At 36.0% G+C, this 24,289-nt stretch overlaps 1 protein-coding gene across 1 annotated transcript in view; it reads right to left on the bottom strand.

Moving 5' to 3' along the window:
• Positions 1 to 24,289, bottom strand: part of CNTNAP2 (contactin associated protein 2) — a 1,012,072-nt gene that overhangs the window by 662,791 nt on the left and 324,992 nt on the right. The window contains exon 3 of the mRNA XM_041466404.1: positions 4,313 to 4,506. Within this exon, the coding sequence (XP_041322338.1) occupies positions 4,313 to 4,506 (194 nt within the window). The remainder of the gene's footprint in view (positions 1 to 4,312; positions 4,507 to 24,289) is intronic.

The following is a 24,289-nucleotide window of genomic DNA, read 5'->3' on the forward strand; positions in this document are numbered from 1 at the left end:
AAGCTGAATGTGAGTCAGCAGTGCCCTGGCAGCCAGGAGGGCCAAGCGTGTTCTGGGTGCATCAGGCACAGCATCACCAGCTGGGCAAAGGAGAGGATTGTCCCGCTCTTCTCTGCTCTGGGGAGGCCTCACCTCCAGTGCTGGGGGCAGTTTTGGGTACCACAATATAAGAAAGATATGAAGGTGTTAGACAGTGTCCAAAGGAGAGCAATTAAGATGGTGATGAGCCTTGAGGGGAAGTGTTATGAGGAGCGGCTGAAGTCACTCGGTCTGTTTTGCACAGAAAAGACTGAGGGGTGACCTCACTGCAGTCTACAACTTTCTTGTGAGGGGAAGAGGGGGGCAGATGCTGATCTCTGCTCTGTGGTGACCAGTGACAGGACCCCAGGGAATAGACTGAAGTTGTGTCAGGGTAGATTTAGGCTGGGTATTAGAAAAAGGTGGTCAGGCACTGGAACTGTCTGCCCAGGGAATCGGTCACAGCACTAGCCCTCACAGAGTTCAAGAAGTATTTGGACAATACTCTGGGTCATATGGTGTGGCTCTTGGGGATGGGTGCTGTTCAGGGCCAGGACCTGGACTCTATGACCCTTGTGGGTCCCTACCAACTCAGCTTATTCTCTGATTCTGTGTCTTTGATATCACCAAGAATAAAATTATGAGATGGCTGAGAGCTGATATCAAGTTCTACTAGAGTAATCAAATTTTAGAAGACAATACTTCATAAGATCTCTTCAATTCTAGCAAGTATCTTCCAATTTCCTTTAGGAAAAATTTTAATGTTAGACACGCTGAGCCTCTGTGACTGATGCATAAAATTTGTGTCTCAATGTTTCAAAAAATGTCTTATAGCTTATAGTAGAATATATTTGCATTATGCTTAACATGAGATATTTATATAATCTATAGCTGAGTTAGCAAATAGAAACAGTATTATATGTAGAATCATGTCTGGTATGTGTTCATTAGACAAATAGCATTGATACAGAAACTAAAATGAGCATGTATACCAAAATAAAGTGCGGTTTTTTTTGTATACATGAAACACCCCAGTGGATTGACATATAAAGGGAAACCTCATGACCTATCAAAATTAGAATCTCAGGCTACAAGAGTGAAGGTAGGAGAGGTGATCAAAATTCTCTAGTTGCTAGGCATTTTATGGAAAGAGGCCACATTCACTCATCTTATTAAAATTCATGAAAATTGAAAATATCCAAAAGCCCAGGAGGGGTGGGGTCACAAAATCTATTTCACAGAACTGGGAAGCTTACTCTAAATTCACCTTGAAAGCACTTTCCCCATCACAGACTTCCTGAGAGCCTTTTGATTTCTCTCCTACTTAGGAGGTAATTATACAACTCCTTTTCCTCCCTGACTAACGCATACAGAAGAGTTCACTTCAGCCTTTTATGCAGATTACAATGGTTTGTTCCTGACTAGATCTCTATTGCAAATTGTTTCTCCTTTTCTCTCTCTCCAATTCATCTATTTAGCTTTATTTCCCTTTGTTTCTCACATCTTATCCTCTATGTCAATTGATATCAGAACTACTTTAGTCTTAAATATTGTTGAACTTTGCACTTCGCTTTTCCTCTTTTAATTTGCTTTTGCATTTAATTTTAAATTTACTGTTGTCAGAAAACAATGACATTCAGGCATAGGGATGATGGAAGAGGGTTTTTAAACAAAGGCTGCAGAGTGTATTTCTCCTGTTGATAAATCTCTTAAAAGATACAAATCTAAAGGTAAAGAATAAATTATTTCTAAAAATATTTTTAAGGGCACCAGAACTGTGAGATTTTTAAGGTAGCCACAGTCATTTCAGTCAGGAAGAATCGATTTTATGAGTTTAAAATGCCTACGGTAGATACTTGGCTTATGTTGTCTACTCTGGTCCTAACAGCACCGCTGCTTTTATTTTTTGTGCAAATTGACACTAGGTGGAATATTTGATGGAAAATCTACACCATTCTGTTTTCTCATAAGGGAAGTCTGTCTCCTTGTGACACTGCCACTACAACAGAACCACAGAATTTCTCCATGCTCAGGCACTTCCCCTGTTTTGGGAACATGTTAAGATGAATATTTATGAATAACTAATAAACAGTGTTTCCAAGATAAAACCAAAGCTGAGACATCACTTAACCACCAAAGCAATACTATTTTATGCAAACTAGAATTAGAGTCAAGAACAGTGGCCTTTTTATTTTTTTGGTAACAGGCCACTTTTTTCTCTTAAAAGAAAGCAGGGATAAGGTAGCATTTATTTTTTAATCTGCTTTTCTAATATTGGATAAAAATTTTAGGACATGAACCATAGCAGTATTGCAGCAACCAGCTTGCTAACATACATCCAAAGACAGCATTCCAAATAAAAGCAGCAGACCTGCGTGGCTCATCACACTATTTTGCAAGTGATGTCAATTGTCAACAACAGACCAGTAGTATTCCCCTGAATCCACCAAGCATGCATAAGTGCTAATAAAGAGAAAAAGGAAATGCTCTTGCATGAAGAAGCTATCAATATTTTTGTTTTAAGTGACAGTATAAGAATAAAGACTTGCTACAAAGCCCTCATTTGGAAAGCTGGTCTGCTTTGAAAACAAGAAATCACAGCTGTGATTAATCAACCAAACTAGGCATCACCAAAAGTTATTAAGAACATATTTTTCCTCAGTCTAACTATTCTGCTTTATATATTATTCACTCAGCCAGCTGCAAAGCTCTCTACCACTCTTGATGACTTCAACAGTAGTTGTTGGAGAAGCTTTTATACATTTAGAGTAAGTATATAAAAATATTTATAGCATTAGTGTTTACAGTAAGTGGCCTTAAAAGAGAAATTTTTATATTCATCAAGCTTAAGCATTGTCATTCATCAAGCTTAAGTTGTCCTCTACCTTGATGAATCATATTCATATCCAAGTTCTAAGGAATCTAAACAAAATCCAGTATTTTTTCTCTTCAAGGTTGTCTACCTCCTCAGCTTTAAGTTCTCCCTCTTTCAGAATCCTATCTGGCACATGGAAGACATTTTTTCAATAAATCAATACTGTAATAAAAAATGACTGTTTCTACACTCTCCACATATTAACTGAATTTCTCTTATACAGAAAAAAAACATTCACCTTAGCTCTATAATTGACATTCATTTTTAAAAACAGACCTCAATAAAAGATGCATCCAGCAAAAACTTGAATCTAAAATATCACTGTGTTAAATCTTGTCTGCTTTGACATAATAGCTAATCACTTAATTTGGTTTCAGAAAGAATAATAACATTTTTCTGCTTTCAAAGTATACTTTCGAGAAAGTATGCCATCTGAAAGAAATGCTGAGTATAGTCATGTAAAGTAATAGCTATCATTTTTTTGTCAGCAAAATGGAAGGCTAGTGTTTTCAACAAGAATGAAATTAGCAGTTTGTCCATAAAAAATATAAGAAACAAAGCCAAATTATATGCTTTTTCCTAAAATGCTTATAGCATAAATACCCATTGTCAGGGTTTAACCCCAGCCAGCAGCTAAGCACCACACAGCTGTTCACTCACTCCCCCACAGTGGCATGAGAGAGAGAATGGGAAAAGTGAGAAAACTCATGGGTTGGGATACAGCCAGTTTCATAGGTAAAGCAAAAGCCATGCCCAAGCAAAGTCATAAAGGAACTCATCCACCACTTCCCATGGCCAGGCAGCTGTCTGGCCATCCCACAGCCTACTTGCTGGAGAAGGGTAAGAAGTAGAAAAGGCCTTCAGGCTATACAAGCACTGCTCAGCAATAAGGAGAACATCCCTGAATTAGCAACGCTCTTCCCAGAAAAATCCAAAACACAACCCCATATTAGCTACTATGAAGAAAATTCTGTTCATCCCAGCTGAAAGAAACACATCCCTACAGCACCTGTATGGAAAACATTATATACATGATAAAATTGCTCTCCAGCACATGTACACACAAGGAGAAATTGCCTTCCAAAATTTTAACAGAAGAATTTTTAAAACCACTATTTTATCTCACTCCACAAAATTAGTTAAAAGGAAAGAGAAGGTAAAGCATAACAGACCCCTTGAGTAATACCAGCAACCAAAAAATTTTAATGTTCTGCTAAATACTGTCATCCCAAAATGGGTTTGCTAATCTGGGGATAGCTCTCCTGACAGCAGCTGCATTCCAAATAACTGTGTTATGAGCAAAGCTCTGTTCTGCCCTGATAAAACACTGAAGCGTTGTACAAGTAATAGAACTCAAAAAAACCCACTGACAATAAACATCACTACAGCACACACCTCCATTCCATAGCAATTACTTACCCAAATGTTTCCATCCTGGTGGTATGGTTTCCAGTTTCTCCCTGTATCACTGTAGAGCATCCGATATTGAGTAACCCAGTCGGAGCTGCTGTACCTGCCTTGAGTTGCAACAGCACTAATCTGCTTCCTATTCCCAAAATCCACCTGCAGCCATTGGTAATGATCACTGTCTGATGGAGACCAACCTCCTGCACCTGTTGTGAAGAAGCAGAAGGGAGATTTAGATCTCAGGCAGTTGCTTTGATGTGAATTCATTGTGAAGATGCTGATTGCTGGAAGTCAGCCCAGCTGAGAGGAATAGAATATTAAAAAAAAAAAAAAAAAATTGAACACCTACAAAAGAAATATGAGTTCCCATTGAAAAAAAAAGGCAGAACAAATTTTAGCACAAGCTTTAAGTACATTAAATGTATTGCTCTAATCATATTTTTTATAATTATAAAGTTTTAATGTGATGCCTGCTAACCAGTCAATGCCTTCATAATGTTTTAATTACAGTTTATTACTTTTTGCCAAGTTATAATTTTTCAAGAGTTGACCAATTTAACATCAATTCCTTTGTAAGAGTAAGGCACAAATCAATAAAAATTTTTGGATTTTCTATGCCTTTTCATTGCCATTTCAAGTTGAAAAGATAATACAGCTAAAAAGTGAGGTAATAAGAGCAAGTTCTCTGCTTTTTTTACGTTTCACTATAGACCACAAACTGAAAGATCTATCAGAAGAATTGAAGGAGCAGGTACTGCATGGCTAGATTCAGTTTTGATCTGCTGGTTGTACAAGCTGTCACAGATTACATTGGCAGATGCCTTACACAAGTGTTATTGCTCTTTATGGGTCTATGAATTAACTTGACAGTAATACTATTAATATTCTTATCAGCCACCAGACTACTTTAAACTGCTCTAAATAAAGAAGGCCAGTGATGCATAGAGCAATGTAGTATTGAGACATTAATGCAATTTCTTATTCTGAAATAAAAACATTTAGGGGAAAACTGTATTAGGATTCTTCAGAGAACAATAAAATTTCTCAGATATATATTATAATGATATAGCTATAATGGTAAGCATTAGGAAATACATGAAATAAAAAAGCTCATGTATCAAAATAGGAAAAAAGTGGAGTATCATTCTTTTTATAATCATAAAAGACATTAATACACAGAAAACAAAATGTTTACAGACTTGATGCAATTTACAGGGGTTTTATTTTGCTTTTAGTTTTGAATGAAATAAATGTCTTGGCACACCATCAAATCATGTAGTCTAGTCCATGGGCCAATTTTTATTGCTTTTAATTTCACTTATAGTCTTCAATTGATGTCACAAGCCTTGCCTGCCTGCCAAACAAGCAACATTGCTATAATGCATCTTATATACTCCCATCATTAGGCGGCAGCATTGCCTCAGTCTTAGATAACCCTAAAACTCATTCAGCTGCTACAGGTGTTAGCATTTGCACGTCATTGGACATTTTAATGTCATCACATCAACAGGATGATCTGATGCCTTATGTGGTTGCCTTTCTTTATAATTAAAAGTGCAGCACTACACCAATGCAACTAATTGGTTAAAATTCTCAAGATTTACAATGGATGCTTTCTCCCTGCTCTACCCAGGAAAATAAACAGGATACTTTAGCTGTAGGGAATAGTTAAATTATATTTAAAGCAGGTAAACCCAAAATAATACCCTTTCTGAAAAGCACTTGCAGGAAAAATATTCCCACACATTTCCAAATTCAAACTAGATCTAGTTTTGCAGAGACTGATCATTCAAAACAGAATGCAGCTTCTTCATAACTACTATGCATGGAGATTGGAAGACTTAGCTCTACATACTTGTAATAGCAGAGATGATGTCTTCTCTCCCTGTCCTAATATCCTCATTAAACTGTGGTTATGATTATTATAGCTGTGATTGATGACATACAAAAGATAAAAAGTTGGCACTGTACAAAAGCCATCCTTGTAAAAAACTCTTTTGTGGCTACTGAACAAAAATAAGGTTCAAATGTGAGCATTTAAAAAATGTTTATGAAAGACAAGTTAAACAGGCAATCAATAAAATTTCCTTCATCAATGCAATTGTTGAAAAAGTGTGACAACTACAATGCTATGAAGGTTAAAATAGATATTATGGTTTTTACCATAATGCAGGAGGCTTACATTGAACCAGGAGATTTTGTTAAGCACATTTAAAAGAAAAGACTTTGAAGCATAAGAAGAAATATTTTCTTTATTTAGTACATTCATATTACTTAGACAAGACTTTGGCCTTCTGTAATTGATAAACAGTCATTGTAAATTTCAACTAGGTTTCAAAGAGTCTTCACCTACAAATCCTTTGAAAAGTTTGTAAAAATTAAGTGCTAGCATTCCTTTCCTCATTTTTTTATGTAAGAAGAGTTAGAAAACATTTTTTACATCATGCTTAAGAAAAGTTAAAGAGATGTGACACAATAGTCACATCTAGGCCATGAGATAGAAACACTAGTTTTGCAAGACAGACTGCCCTATAACCATTTCTAACAAGCAAGAGACAAGACTTTTAGTCAATGTTGCAAAGAGCAGCAAACAATATTATCCTACATCTCAGTTTCAGATTTGCCTTCTGGCTTTTCCAAGCAAGCAAAGAAACAAATAGTCAAAAGGATGAAGGAGAAACACGCTGTGTTACAGCTGAATGTGCTGCTGAGCAGATCAGCATGGCAAAGGAATGGTGGTCACTCTGAGCAGGCAGGGCAGCCATCAGCCAGTCATCAGAAGCAGTCTGTGAGCATCAATTAAATGTGTCTTCTTCCACTCTGAGTCCCCAAGCTGTGTAATTTGGGGAAGATTACTATTTCGTTCATTTTGTTGCTGATGCATGTAACCTTTAGTGGTTCGAGGATCATTTTTTCTCCTTCAAAATATTTATTTTCAGGTACATGCTATAAATAAGTTATGAAAATGTTGGATTCATACAAATTTCCCCACTGTGAAATCTTGGAAACACTCTGAATTCACTGGAAGAATTTAAGTACATTTGCATCTCCATTCAATCTAAGTAGATAGAAAAATCTCACATCCCCATAAATGTGCACATGCTCACAGTTCTTCATATCATTAAATAACTTGCTGAATAAAACCCTGCTTTTCCATTGGGATTCAGAATTTGGTTTGATACTAGATTAGGAGTAGAGGAGTTACTGATAATTACATATTTTGCCCTTTTGAAGGAGTGAGGAATTCAGAAATCAAACATGATTTCCACAATATGGCATTATTTTTGAAATAAACAGAACTTTGTGGCCAGTACTTTATGAAAGAATAATGAATTATCTTTAGGGAAGGAGCAAAATAACAGCATGTTAGTAGATTACAGGCAACATTACGTCATACTGGAACTAGAGTGGTGTATTAAAACTGCTGAATAACTGCTATTCAGAGTTATTATTCACACCTTTGTTTAAACTGTTCATTTTTAATAGTTATTGGCTATATCCTGAATTTTATTACATTTATTATTTGCACTTTTTATTATGGCAGAAAAATAGGCACTGGATAAATGTTTTTTCCTACAATGCTCCGTTTATTTCATGTACTGTCTTTTAACGACAAATAGTGCAATATACTATGAAATCAATAGACTTACAAATTAGAAGGAGATTAGAACTAAAAAATTGTTTTAAAGATACTAAACACATGCATATAATACAATTTACTTTCCTTAAAAAGGTAAGGAGCATTTATGGAGCTTTTAGGTAATAACGGTGCAATTAATTCAATTGCAAACAATATCTGCTTCCTATTTTTATTTTTATGCTGTTTCAGAATTTAATGTGATTAAACATATTCACGCAATCAGCAGACAAAATAGTTGACCCAGTGACATGAACCGAGTGAGTCATGAGATACTCTGGTTTATACCTCATAGTACTCTACACCACACACAGGGCAACTCATTTAAACTGAGCAAGAATGACTGTACGTGAACTTTTGTCAGCAGGGAACTCCAAGTTCAGCAACAGTAAAGTCATCACTGAGCATGTGGCCCAAATATCTTTGAGCATCCAAGAATCTTTCCTGTGCATAAAAGCCTAGAAGTTTAATCAGCACAGCCAGCCAGAGCATACTGCTGGTAAAAGGTGGCTGTGAAAGATTTCATAAAGCATTCTTTTCTAAACAAGTCACTTGATCTGCTTCTACTGCACACTGACCAAGCTACTGAAACAAAGACATGACATGTCTTATGCAGAAGACATAAAACTTTATTCAGAATGCTAAGAACTTGTAAAAGTGGAAATTGTTAAAGATTTTGCTTCAAATAAAAATGATTGCTAACAGTATTAGCTTCTTTACTAATGAAGTTGAAGTTCAAAGGTTTATTTTTTTAAAAATTATGAATTTTCCAACATATTTCCTGTTTTTATTCCATTTTATTCCACAAATTTATTCTGTGAAACAGAAAGCAGCATGAAAAACATAGTTTATTTCTGAATGACACATGCACAATATATTTCAAAGAATATAAAGAATTTAAGTCAACATCGGCCTATTTTTTCATGTAATTTCTTCCATTTTATTAGTTACACATTTCAGTTCCCTATTCAAAGTTGGTGAGTGAGTTACCTCCCATTTAGTGCACACAAAGACAGCCAACATGATGAGTTAGCCTTACTTTCTTATCATTCCCCACGATTGTCAGTAAATAGCAAAGCTGGGGTAGGTTCACAGATTTTATATTTTTATCTGAACTGTCGTAGGATACTGAGCTTACAGATCTATAAGAAGGGAGACAATGATGGCTTTTGAAAATTTGTTCTGTTTCACTTAGAAATCATTCTTTTGAAAATTTGGAACTTTCATTCATGATGAATGAATGGAAACCATGATGATGGAAACACTAATTTGCACAGGAAGAATCCATTCTTGTTTTAGTCTCACTTGTTCATCACTCCCTACTTCAAATAGCAAAATTAAAAATGCCAGTACTCCAGTAAGTCTAGTGTTTTACTCTTTCCAAATCAGTAATGAAAAAAATTTCAATGACATGAATTAAAAAACAAGAGGATCCTTACTCAGAAATTTCATTAGAAAGCAAATTAGAGCTGTAAGGTGTACGTTTGGGGTAGTTACAATTCAGGGGATTATTTTGTCTAATCATAGAACAATTCTATAGCCTTTCAGCAAGGAAAAAATATACCTTTTTAAATAATTATGTAGCCTGAAACATTCCTAGATCTTGAATCTTCTTATTTTTATGGGAAAACCACAGCATAATCTTTCAATGAGAAATAGCACTTTCTAGGTCACTGCCATAGCATGAAATCAATACCGTTTGACACCTTGCTATTTTCCAAGACATTGCTTGTCATTCTGCTACATAAAAGATAAATCAAGACAAAAAAGAAATCTTTGAAATACTGAGATCATTCATTTACTGCACTTCAGAGAAAATATGGGCAGCCATTTTCTACAGCACCTAGAAAACAATATAAGAGACCCAAACTCCTAAATAGAATAAATCTACCTGCAATCTTTGTCACTATTGTAGTTAAGCAGGACATCAATGGAGGTTTTCATTTTTGCCTTGTCTTCCTCTGTCCATTTTATAATACAGTGTAGATAAAGACATTATTCAGAGAAAATAAAATCCTTCTAGCTGTGAGGCACCCAACAAAGGAAGGATGAGGAACTATTGGAATAAGTCCAGAGGAAGTCACAAGATGCTCTTAAGGGCTGGAGCACATCTCCTATAAAGACAGGCTGAGATGGTTGGGATTGTTCAGCCTTGAAAAGAGAAGGCTTTGGGGAGAACTAATTGTAGTCTTCCAGTGCCTGGAGGGAGCCTACAAGAAAGATGGAGAAAGACTTTTTCCTAAGCGTGTGTATTGACAGGGCAAGGGAGAATGGCTTCAAACTGAGAGAGAGCCGATTTAGGCTAGACATTAGGAAAAAATTCTTTACTGTGAGACTGGTGAGACACTGCAACAAGTTACCCAGAGAGGTTGCGGATGCCCCATTCCTGGCAGTGTTCAAGGTAAGGTTGAAAAGGGCTTTCTGCTCTGGTAGAAGGTATTTAAACTACATGATCTTTAAGATCCTTTTCACTCCTAGAACACTACAGGACTATGGGAACACTACAGGACTGTGGGAATGCTACACTAGTGGGTCTAGTCACTGGGAAAAGTTATATTGATACAGAAATCTTGGATGATTACAGACTTCGCATTTCAAGCTGCTTTGAGTGAGGGTCACATTTACCATGTGCTTGATAGAGTCCTCCAACAAAGACACTTCAGCTTCTTACAGGGCTTCACTTCTAATTGAAACAATCTTTTCCTGATACTGGCATAGACAGACATTTATTTCCTTATCATAAACAGCATGCATTTGTTTATTTCTTGTATCCATCTGCTGTTCTAGCTAAATCTGGATTTATAATCCATTCCCTATCTTTAGGGTAGGGATTTGCTTTTGCATTTTTGAAAAGCTCTTCTTTTTAGCACATAACAGCAGGGATGCATTTGCAGACAAGACCATGCAAAACACCAATGATGGGCAAATATGAACATTCAGCTTCAAGAGAAGCAAAAGTTGATATTTAGAAGATAAAAATACTGATAAAATAGCAGCCTGGGAGAAGAAGAGAACAAAAATGACAACTAGATATCTTCTTCTCTAGAATTCACTATTAGAATTTACCCCAAATCAAACCATATTCACTAGAAATTGGAAAATGGCTTAAAACCTTTGAGCTACTTCTCCATGAGTTAAAACAGCTGTCTAGCAGGGTGGAAAGAATTAGGAGACAGTAAGCTCTGAATCTCTAAATTCAATATAAAATACATCTAATAAAACTCATTTTGCAGAGGTAAGACATAGGAAAGATCCAATATTCATTCCTCAAATTAGCCTTCCTTCTATTTTGGTTGAGAAAAGTAAGGCTCAGGCCTTATTCACTGTAGCAAATATTTTTTGGACAATGTTAGACTAATTTTAGAAGACTTGCCTTCTAGTAAAAAAATAGGCAGGGTCCGTATATGTAAGAAAACCCCCTAATTATATTTCTTAAAATTATTTCATTTTCATTTAAAAACATGAAAGTTAAAAGTAGAAATAACCCAAGGGATAACAGTAGTTATCAGGATACAGTCCACATAGATCTTTTTTAAAAGAACATTGAAATCACTATATTATTTTTTAAATCCCAATAGATCTTTCTTACAGTAAATGCAATTAAAATAAATCCCTTGATGTAGTGTCTGCTTCTTAATACCCATTGCTTCCTAGTATACCTTAACTGAGCACACACCACATATGAAGGAATGAACAGTCAATCTGCCCTAAGGAACAGAGGTAATATTTAAACAAAAAGTTGATGCAAAAGAGATCTCATTGTTGTCATTCACAGTTGTCAGACTCAAAGTAGGGGTAAAAAAGTCAGAAACCTAAGGAGTCTCATATCCTGAATTCACTGTTGGGGAACAAACACTTTGCAGCTTTGGTTATTTTAATGAACACATCACTTTAAACTATGCCTTTCCCATCTGTTCTGCTTTCTAATTACATATGCAAAAAAAAGCTCATTCACAACTGCATCCTAATGGAATCTTAAACAAAACTGGGACGAGATTAAATATTCTGTGCACATCATCTGTATTCAAGGCATCAAGAAACTTCTTCTCCATGAGGTGTTTTCTTGTTTTTTGGGCAGAAAGTTGAGGCAAGGCAACGGATCGCTGCACCCCGGCATGCAAATCCCTTGCATACAAAATATTCACAGTGGCATAGAAAAGATGAGGTAGGGAGTAGAGAGGTTTCCCTTTCCTCACATCACCTTTGCAAGAACCATGACACAAATCTCTCATTGTATGTTTATACATTGCAGCACTGGGGTTTTTATGACAACTCAGGTCATATCCCCGGCAGGAACTAGCAAGTGTATAGTTAATGGAGAACAAATACTACCTCTGAAGTGTCTGTGCTAAGATGTTGAGCCCTGATTAGTAGATTATTGTCCAAGATTTTCATGCTGGCCAGATCACAAATAGTAAAGTTTTACTGATTTTGATTGAATAGCATTTACATCACTTTACAATACAAGCTCATTATGACAGTTTCTTGCATCTGCTTTGATCCTTCCTTAGTAAAGATGCCAGAGAAAGAGGAATTAAGGTATTCCAGCACCTGATTTATAACATTTCAATAGCAATAAGATGCCTAAGTCACCTAAGTCATTTCCTGTTCCCATTACTTGAGCCCACAAATTGATGAAAGCCAAAGCTGAATTACTGAAAGTTATATCATGGTGTTCTAGCTTATCTTGATTAATATTTTTCCCTTAGATTGCACATGAAAAATGATTAAATGATGTAATTCTGACTTACATAGCTTGTTCTGTGACAAGTCTTCAGCCATAAAAGACAAAAGCTGAACCTCCAGTCTTACAAATACTTGCTGTGTGAGAGCCTACAGAGAACGTAGTTTCTGCCACTAGTATAACATAGTTTCTGCTTCAGTATATACCAGTGTTCTTGTGATGTGCAAAAAACACTAGTGAAATGCTCCCTGTAAACAAATGGAAGCCACATGATTGCTTCATTCTACTCACTGTCTGTTTTCTATCTATGTTTTTTAACTGCAAATCTCCTGGTCTGTGTTGCCGACAAAAAAAGTCTCTCTTGAAATACCTGGCTCATGGTGTACTCCCTCCAGCTCCTTCAGGCCCTTAAAGAGTCTTAGCCCAGCAAGTAGAAAAAACTTCCAAAAACTTCCAAACTTCCAAAAAACTTCCAGGCTCCACACATTAAATAAAGTAGTTCTGAAGTCCAGCTCCCTTAATGATTGCCAACAGTCAACCTTTGCTGGCTGTTACTGATGTTTGTAACACCCACTTGGGCTCAGCTCCTGGGCTGCTGCAGAATCTGAAGACTGTGCCCTTTTTCCTCTGTTACTTTTTTTTACATTTCTACCAGTTTGTTTTTCATAGTGCTGTTGGTGTGGTTTGGGGTTCTTAGTTTGCTTGGTTTTCATAAGGTTCTTCTTTTGAGATTGGCAAGAAAAAAAATCCATTCAGGAATATATTCAGGCTGAAGACTCTTCCCTAGTGTTTCCTGTCCAGGTTAAACCTGATTTTCCTCCATACACTTTTCCATCTGCTCAAAATTTCAAACGTGAATTCCCATTTTACAGGAATTTATGAGAAGCTGGCTTCAACCCAAATGGTGGTGATTCTCAAAGATCAAAATTGTTAATAAAGCAGTCTGAAATATTATTTCCTTCTTGAGTGGCAAAATCACTGTGCATTTTGATAATTTTCCACAAAAAAAATTATAAATGAAGTTAATGAATTTTCATAAAGAGGAACAAAATTATTGGAAGTGAAAAAATTAAATCAGCCATTGAAACTGAAATTTTCTGAATAGCCAGAAATAGTTTTGTGAGCCTTTTCCATATGCAAATTGCCTAGAAAATTAACAGTTAGAGGGAGATATACTACCCTCTTATTTGTGTCAATGTGATATTGACCCAATCCTGAGAAAAGGACAGGACTCATCCTTATCTGCCTCATTGCTTAGACACTGTTTCCAAGTGCTTCTGCAAATCATACCTTGCTCAAGATGTCACAGGAGCTCTGATAGCACCAGTGCCATACATGAATATAAGCTACCACTACTGATCAATCTGTCCTAGTACAAATTTAATTCTTCTGCCTTTCAACAAGCAGGAGCACAGAATTATGAAATATTGAGAGAGGGCTTTTGAAATCTAATATACAGCTGATTCAGGGCATTCGTGGCATTTTCTGTATTACCAAAGTTAAAAGATAATTAGATTTTTGTTTAATGCATCTATTGCAAGCAGTACCAAGATGCTTATCTTTTCTCTCCATTAAGAAAATATATTCTATTTTTAAAAATTACTCTGTACTGCATCCATTTTGGTGATGAAAGCTCATATTATGCCTTTTATTTTGCTAATAGCAAAACATTTATTGATATCTTATGCAGAGTTGCAACAACATCAGAGGAAAATTTTTCTTCTTTATTTTAATTTGCAAAATAATATGTTCATTTCAAGATAGAACTATACTACAGTAGAATTCAACTTTTTAGGGCAGCAATTTGCCTGGAGTTTATAGTAAACTACTAATAAACAGTGAGGATTCCCTAATGAGTTTATACTCCTTGAAGCCAAAACATAGCGCTGTATACAAAAATCATTATAATCATGTGAGACTAGACGAGGGGGGGTGGGGGAAAGCCAGCAAAAAAGTTATAACACTAATAAAAGTATCAACGCTCTTATCAGTGGCATCAAATGCTAATTTACCCTCATGGGATTAACCTGATACATTGTAGACACTAATCAGAGTAAGAAATTCTGCTAGCATTTTTATTCAATATAAATTAATGAGAACTCAAAGTTCATTCAGCAGAGCATTTCAAAAATTGCACTATAATAAATTAAGAGCCCCAAATGCACACTCCAACCCTTTTTAAAAAAAATTTAACCCACAGAAGGATAAGAATATGGAAATGTTTGCTTTACAGTAGGAGGGTTCAACACACATAGTCTGGGGGAGGATTCAAACCAGGATTTAACTTCAGGTGTCCTGAATCCTCCCCAGTTCTCCCCCTGCCTCTGTTAGCCCTCTAACACTCTTAGGAAGACATGGCTCCCTAGGCAGAAATTAATCTCTCTGCAGCTTCCACACTTCATTTAAGCTCTTCAGGTTACAGATTAAAATACTTGTTCTGAATGCATTTTTTTCAACACTGTCAGTCAAGACTCAACACTGCTGAGAAAAAAAAGGAACTTTGCATGTCTGGACTAACTGAATATACCCACTCCCCCAACAAAAGGAAAAAAAGAAATCCCACCGCCTCAAACAGCTAGACTGTTTGAACATTGGACCTAAGTAATTTCTGTTGGTACTGAGCAGCAGTTGGCAGATGAAGAAACAGCCACAGCTACAACAAAAGTATTCAACACAGAAATCATCTAACTTGGCAGAAGCAATGCCCAGGCAAGAAAAGACCTAATTGAGGATAAAAATAACTTTAGTTTGTGTGTGTGTGTAAGCTGTTGTAACACATTATTTGCCTCACAAAGACAACTGAGAAAATGAACAGCACTCTGAAACTTTCTGAGGAAGGCTGCATTGCTAAAGCTAGTAATTTCTCCTACTTCACCATAAACGCTAAACCCAGGGTTCCAGCCCCACAGAGCTTGCTGGTCTGACCTTACAGAAGTTATATCATTCTCTTCTTGAATAAAGCTCATGTTTTCTCCTGAAACAAGCAAGTCTTACTAACAGTCTTCAAGAAAATTTCCATTTGCTTAGCCTGGACAAGGAAAGAGTACTGCAGCTTAAGCTACATTGTCCAGGAACATCCACACAACTGTATGACAGCTTTTCCATGCTCTCCTGATTCACTTTTATATTGCAGAAAGCCACTTATCACAGACAGTTAATGTTTCTCTGCTTCCAGTTACATGGATATGATTCCTACTGAAGATAGAGGAATTTTCCTCATGGCAGAAGCCCAGAAAATAAGTGAGAGCTTCTAAAGCACTAAAGCAGGTAAATCACTACTTCTGTAAAAATTGCATCCTATGATTATTGTGCTATAAAAATGTTTTAAACAGGCAAAACCACATGGCTTAAGAAGAGAAAGCAAGATATGATAATTCTATCTATTAGGTTAGAATATAGATTTAAATGCATGTTTTGGAAAAGAAAAAAAGAGAAAAGAAATATGTGCTATTAATTGTGGGTTTAAAATCATCTTATCCCATAATTTAGCTTCTGATTTGGCAGTGGTAATTAAGCATCAAAAAATCAGTCACTTACAAGATCTAGCCAATGCTTATGAAGCCAATATTTTGCAACTATTTTCCTCTTTTGTTTTTCAGTACTATATGAATTTTTTTTTTCTTGTTAGTAGAAGCAAAGTATCATTTGGAGAACAGAAGTTTTATTTGTCATAGATTTTACAAAGCAAATTTGTCACAAATGCTACTCCAGTAAAAATATTTATGTCTGTAACATATATTAATTTGATCTATCAAAATGTATACTATGCCATGAAATTATTCCTGACACAGTCCAGAAAACTGGGTTGGCTGCATCCCACTGTGCTGCCCTTCCAGCAGGTGTCAGAGATTCAAGTTTCACATGAGAATGAAGGTACCCAATCTGGAGTTGTTCTTAATTTTTTCAAAGAATATGACACCCACTTTCTCATCCTAATTTTGTGGATTGTAATACACTCCTGCCAAAATTTCATCCCTCACCAGCTTCTCCTTGGACCCTGACACATAATGTCTCAATGACAGGTCCAGCTCTACTTTCCCAGTCTGTGTGTATTTGTGTGCATCACTCAAGAGTTATCTCTTTGCTCTGTTTTTCTCCTCCTGATGTCTCTTGTTTTTGCAGCTTTGGTTTTCCAACCCCAGACACCACTACCGCATTCAAGTGAGGGTTGTAATTTTCCTGTGCTACCCTAAACTCAGTGGAGGAGACCAAAAAGGGAGGGAACTGGAGCATTCATCCTGTGAGAAGAGACTGAATGACCAGGTCTTGTTCAGCCTTGAAAAGAGATGAGATGAGGAAATGTTGCATGATCCAACTGTCTTACACAGGTTAAGGTCTTTCAAATCATTAAGATGATAAAGGAAGGGCACTACTCCCTAAAAGCTTTCCTATTCTCCTCAAATAAGAACCTCTAATCTACAGGGGCTCAAATGTGTCCTGAAATTCTGTGCTAAATTTGCCAAGCTAGGTAAAATTTCTGCTCTAGAAAACAACTCAGTAATAAATTCTCATGATTTTTCACACTTGGTATTGGTTCTGTTCGAAGGTCCTGGATGAGTGAAGAGACGAGAGTCTTGACTCCATGTTTCAGAAGGCTGATTTATTATATTATGATATTATATTATATTAAAATGATATACTAAAATTATACTAAAAAGAATAGAGAGAAAGGATCCATCAGAAGGCTAGAAAGAAAAAGCAAGGAATGAATAACAAAATCTTGTGACTGCTCACAGCCTCAACACAGGTGGCTGTGGTTGGTCATCAAGTGAAAACAATCCACATGGACCAATCACAGATGCACCTGTTGCATTCCACAGCAGCAGATAGTTATTGTTTACATTTCTTTCCTGAGGCTCCTTAGCTTCTCAGGAGAAAATCCTGGCAAAAGGATTTTTCAGAAAATATCATGGTGACACTTGCTTTTTTTATTTTATCTTAAAAAAAATTTCTCTGTATTGCATAATCATCACTAGTAACTATTATCTACATCAGGATAATACATTGATTTTCCATACAAGATTGACCTCTGCTTATTCTTTTTATCACTTTATATAATATTTCTTTAAAATTTTTGATGCTGGGAAATCTTACTGCCAAAGAAGCAGACTTCTTCAATTTTCATATTTTCCTGCCTGATGTCTCATGGTCAACAATCTCCACTTTTTTTCAGAATAGGTACTTTTGAGAAGTAATAGAGTTTCCCCATAAAACCCCCCAAAATACACAAAAAACCTCATAAGCTCCTGGAGACTGAGAAACATACAGTGAATTTCTTTAATTCATTCTGGAAGAAGAAGTAGAAATGGGCACAACAAGAGCAGAAAATTAGAAAATTTGCTTTCAAACTCCTGTCATGTAAAGGAAATTATGGATTTGAAGAAGAAAAATTCTAATATATTAAAAGCAAAGTTTATCACAAAACATTTACCAATAGTTAAACAATTAAGTCAGTGATGGGACTAAAAAATGTCCCAAATGGGACTAGAAAATATGTCATCTTCCTTCGGATGTCATTTGCTTGCATAAGTGCAAAAATACTACAGTCACAAAATTAAGAGATGGTTCAGCTTGCCCTATAACAGATGTATCGGGGTTCACTGTTATTTGTCTCTGCCCCGATACGGGAAAAGTGGTTCTGGGTGGCTGCACCTTCGAAGGATGAGTCTGGACTCTCAGGTTTTTTGGTCTTAAATCTTGTTTATTAATTCTTATCCACAATATTTTCTCTCTGCCCAGCCGAGGTCTGTTCAGCAGGACAGCCAAGTGCACTCTCCCCTCCTCTCGGGCTGGTGCTATCTTTAGTATCTTTTATACTAAAAACTACGTATACTATGTTTACAGTTACTTTCCAATACCTATCATCTATGTTAGACAGTGACTTTCTACTCTAAACCAATCTGTGAATGCCAATATCATCCTGAACATGGATGCCAGGGAGAAGAAAGAAGAAGAACAGGGCACGCCCAAATCCCTCCATATTGGAACCCCTGACCCCCATATACAGAATCCCGAACCCCCCTGTACAAGGTCCAAAACCCCCCTGCACAGTGCTCCAAAATTTTTCCCTTCACCCTGTGATTGCTACTGCTATGCTACTTAAACTTTTGTGACCTGTAATTCTTTATACAAAGTTGGTAATTTGCTCCATGGGTTGAGATCAAATTTCCAGGTGTCTTTGGCTTCCTATTAGGGTCTCTGAGCCCCTGCCAGGGCTTTGAGCCATCCAGGGCATCCAGAGAGATGTCCTGGGTTCCAACACAGATGGAACACTATTTTGCTATCTTTATCAATATTCTGCTACAAGGTCTAAAATCCTGAATATTGTGCTTACAGCTCATTGTATTGAGTAGCGTCAATACCTGCACAATGACCTTAGAGGAGACACAAGTGCATCTTGTTGAACCAGACAATGAGATCAGCAACATGCAAAAACAGGTGTGGGGTTTACAAGCTTGCTTAAAAATCTGAAAGCCAAGATAAATGTGATTTAATAGTCTTCATCAAAGATCTAGAAGAAAAAAAAAAATTATATTTGATTCTTAATCAGCAAAACAATCTGAAGTATTCTGGACACAACTTTCCTCTTGGGTCTAAGGTTTCTACCTATCTTTATTTACAGACTTGAAGTTCTCAGTTACATCTCTCCTGGCACAATGCATGTTTGGATCACAGCCAACATTTTAACATTCTTAGCTCTTATTATAAAACTCCTTGAATCCACAGTAACAGAAATAGTTTTAGTTGCCACCAGTTTTCTCCTTCTTTGTACAACTTTGCCTGACAAATTCATATTTAAGGCTAGCATTGTCACACACCATGGAAAATGATCTAAAACAGTAGCTTGTGTCATGTCAACATCCCTGGAGCTACACTCATCTCCTGAAGATTACATGCAAGTCAGAACATATTGTGTTGCACTCTATCATGCCAGATCTGCTGTGACAAGTTTCTTCAACACTAAAGCTGAGTTTCTGAAGTGACAAGCCTCAGGAATCAAGCATGTGCACAATCTCCATGTACATTCCAGAATCCCAAAAACACAACATTTTTTTAAACATTTTTTAATCAGGCTGGTGATCACTGCACACTGTCACAAACTTAACCATGCTTCTGCTACAGCCATCAGCTGTTTAATGCATTACAACCTTTTAAAACTTTTCTTGGTGATCTCTGTCTTTATGATGTGATGTCACTTTCCATTAGCCATGAATAATTGTTGATCTCATTTGAGGTAATGGAAATGGCTCTGACCCAGAAAGTACCAGCATTGCAATAGATCAAACATGTCCTTTTTGGTGAAGTTAAATTACCACCCAGCATCAAATGCAAACAAGCTGCTAAAATCTTCTCACTTGTGAAAGAATCCTTTCCATTGGAAGAAGCTTTGTGAGAAAGTGGAAGTCCTTGAGCTCCTCATCCAGAGAAGGGATTTTGTTTTATTTATCTACAAAGTACAAGTATCTTTATACACCTTCCCCATCCCCACCCATATCCAAACTTTATTTTGCTATTAAACTGAATTACTGGGCAGTTCCATGGATTTTAATTGGCTGGGTGAAATCACCAACAAAGACCAAAATATTTAATGAAAAAATCTTTTTTATAGGGAGATAATTGTTATAAAAGGTTAGTTTTATCATTTGGAGTTTGCCTCTTTTATTTGGCATGAGCTCTTCTTTCAAAGGAATTCTTAGATAAATTGGTGAACTTAATTTTGCAGCTTTATCTATCTATCTGGCAAAGGAAATTTGATGCTCAGATGCTCAACTCTATATTGTAGAAGCACATTATATACTTTCAAGCAAACATAGTTAAAAAGAACAGTATAATCCCTCTGGGAATAAAAAGAAATCAAATGCAGACATGGTACATTAGCTTAATAAAATCCAGGAAAGACATTTACGAATTCTCTGGCCTGAGGGTCCCTTTAGGAACAAACACAAATGATCCTGTTTTTTACATAATCTTCCTTCACTAGCACTATCTGCAGTGCAACGTATCCTTTCAATTTCAACCAGACAGTGCTGTGACAGCTACACTTTAAAGTGTCCTAATTTACTGAGAGCAGTTTTCTGAATTAGCTCTGTAGCCACTGCATATGAATGTAGCTTTGTTTGAACAGATCTAAATGCATGTTATTCCTACCTTATGTTTTCCATGTAAATTATAAAGAAAAAAGACTGACACTCTCTCCATTAACATTGAGAACACAAAGAAATTTCTGCTCTAGCTAGACTTACCTGGAAAATGAACAAAATTTAGGGGCTCAGTTTTCTAACATACTTTTACAAATCTATCTTTTCGCCTCTTTCCAATTTCATATAATTGTCTACAGTTTATCTCATTCCAATTCAATTTGCCAGAACACTTACAATTTTTTCATCCTTAAAATCTTTAGCTTTCCTTTGTGTGGAGTAGGAAGCAGGAGTATATTTTAATATAATTTTGTCAGAAAGTTGCATATACCAATTATTTAAAACTCTGTCAATACTTACTAATACTACTACTATTAATCAACATCAAAAGTAAATCTAGGCATAATTGTTTGAATTAAGTCTTTTATAGACTCCACATTCAAGGCATTAGAAAATATTTTCTTTGGTTGGTACTGTTGATAGTTTAAAATCATCCGTAAAAGCAGCCTATATTTCCATTATTAACATTATATTTTAAATTATGCTCTCAGCATCTTTTGGGACACTATTATGGGTTTTGCAGGTTTCTGTATTATAAGATGGAATTAATTATCAGCATTTGTCTGATACAGAAGGAGAAAGCAGAATACCACCTCTGCTGGGCAAAGGCTTTCTTCAAAATACTAACAATGAACTTCCAGTGTTATGAAAAAATAATGCCTATATTTAATTGAAAATTTTAGAAATAAACCAGTCAATTTTTAGCTGTTATAGATAATAAAGTACATAATTAAATTAATTTCTGTATGTACATTCTAGGACCTTGACAGAAGGCTGAAATCTCACAATGCTTTTTATTACTCTGTTCAGCAGCATCCTATTCCTTAGCTGTAACACACAGACCTCTTTAAAGTTCTTAGGGCAAATTTGTAAGATAAAAGCCATGATTACAGCCTTCAATTTACTTGCTTGTAATGTGATATATGGTAAGTCTCTGAAATAGTTGTAAGCACTTTTATTGCTAAGCTTTCAGCTGTGTTTCATGAGGCATGTTAGACTATGGAGACAATCTATTTTTGCTGTTACACACTAGCTAAAAAACGTGGCAATCTTCTAAACAAGAAAAATAAGATCTTGTCATTGACAAAGGCCTTAAAATGAAAAAAAAAAAAAACAACTTCTCTTTTCAGAGAATAGAAGATGGAGAGAAAAGGGGACTTCTCTTTTCAGGTGACTAGAAAGGATATGGCTTAATGATTCTGATAACACCCAATGTTCTCGTCAAACCCAAGCATTATTTTGTAATTTCTTATCTCTGCTACTATCTTAGGAATTTGTTTGTACTTTTTACTTCACAATCTCAATTCTTATTTTTCAATAAGCTCTGGACCTATGCCAATAGGTTAAATCAATTTATTTTGAGGTCCCTCCTGCCTTTTTTCTTATTTGCCATCAACTTCCCCATGTCTTTTCAACTTCCTTGCCTTTGTAGATGAGTCTGAGAGGCTGAAAGTGTTGCAATCATCCATAAAATTGGATAAGCCTGTAGATTTCCCCAGAAAACCCTGTCATTGTGACTCCAGCCTCATGGAGGGACTAGCTGTAAGGGAACAAGATAAGAGCACAGGAATTGCCATATCACACCTAGTGAGCTGGTAAACTAGCAGCTTTTTCTCAAAGGGTGCCCATTGCCACCTATTTATAAGCAAGGTGCTCCAGCCTCTGCTCCAGCTGCGGAGAAAACATTCCTTGTGAATGGCTCAATACAATCCCTTAATTAAAATCTAGTGAAAACCTGAGAAATAAAATGTTTAAAAAGAATTTTTGCAATTGCTACCTGGTTTTTGGTTTATCTGCTTTGATCTCCAGGTATGGAACTTCTTTCCAGATGATTTTGTACATGGATCACTGAACAGCCATTGCTCATCAATGTGCTAGTTACTACCTTGGCTGAATTACACATTATTTGCTGTTTCAAGATAAGGAAAAAGCTGAAGTATTATCACCATTATGCTTAACATAATATATTCCATGCATAATATGCAGAATTTGGTTTTGTCTAGAACCTAGAAGTTTATTAAAGCAACTTTTAGAGGTTGCTCATAATAATTAGACTCATAATTAACAGCTTCTCTGATCTCTCAAAACCTTATATTTTTTAAACTTAGCATTCAACTTTTTCTTCTTGATAGCTGAGCACCACTTTGGCCCAATTTAGAAACTAGTTAATCACAATTAGAAAAGAAAGAACATCTCCCCCTCCTTGAAAAAAAAAAAAATCCCACCTGGAAACATATATGTATAAGAAACAATTACCTGAATGTATTGAAAATATGTTATGGGGGATGTTGATGACCAGCTTCTAAAGTCAGCAAATCAAATATCCCAGCACTGTCTTTTGTTGGGGATTTTATTCACTACCATAGAAAGCAGACAACTTCTTGATACTGAAGAAAGCAAAGCAGTTCAAGTACCATCTCCCACTGTATATATTAAATATTTTGGCTTGTTTATTAAAGGAAAAATCCAGTTTCTAATGTGTTTTACATTACACAGAATGTCAGCTGAAGTCATCACAGTACAGCACTGTGCAATATCCAAGCTTTTCATCTTAGCCAAAGCACACTGTCCTGTTTCACTAAGTAATAATCTTGTTTACTTATCTTTTTATAACATTACTCAATGTCACCTGATTATTCCTTCAAAAATGAGTCATTACAGTATCATCCAGTCTATACTAACAAAAAAAAAGGAAGACAGGGATAACTATAAGATAATTTATTCCTGATCTATAAATATTATGTAATTATAGATGTGATCAAGTGCCTATTTTTAAATACCAGATGACCCTTTGATCCTTACAAAAATCAAATAATTTCTGACAACTTCCTTAACTAAAGCAAAATTAGCTCGCTGGGAGCTGAGTTTCTAAAAGCCCAGCAGGAATGCTAAATTTGATGGTAGTCAATACTCAAAGGCAAAGACATCTAAAAGCCAACTTTTCAAAAAGCAGATTTCAAGCAAGCTATCTTTTAATTCTTTTTCCCCATTGCTTATCACATTATACAGACCCATGATTCACAGCAGAGACAATTTATCTAACATTGAGTCACTTGGAAAATTGACCATTCAAACAAATTTTGTAATAAAGAACATAAGTCTGTCCTAAAATAAATAAAAATCTGACTTGAAGAAGTCAGAGAAGTTTAGGGCTCTGAAAGAAATTAGTTCATTGTTGATATTCATTTGTTTCTGAGCTGGCTGACAAACTCCCAAAGATGTTCAATATAGAACAATATTTTCCTATGCGAGCTATATACCAGAGCCAAAAATTGATCATTTCAGAAGACAAAAATCAGTGCAGATAGCAGGAGAAAAGAGATAAATTGCTATTAACATTTTTTTCTGAGCATTTCTTGGTCCTTAGGTGAACTCCAGCACAACAAATCTTCATGCAGAGAACACAAAAAATATAACTTTATTTTATCTATAGCTATATCTATGTCTACAGGGTGTTTAAGACTGGATGT

This window comes from Pyrgilauda ruficollis, unplaced genomic scaffold (genome assembly GCF_017590135.1).
Source record: "Pyrgilauda ruficollis isolate IOZ18807 unplaced genomic scaffold, ASM1759013v1 scaffold2, whole genome shotgun sequence".
NCBI classification, from domain to species: domain Eukaryota; kingdom Metazoa; phylum Chordata; class Aves; order Passeriformes; family Passeridae; genus Pyrgilauda; species Pyrgilauda ruficollis.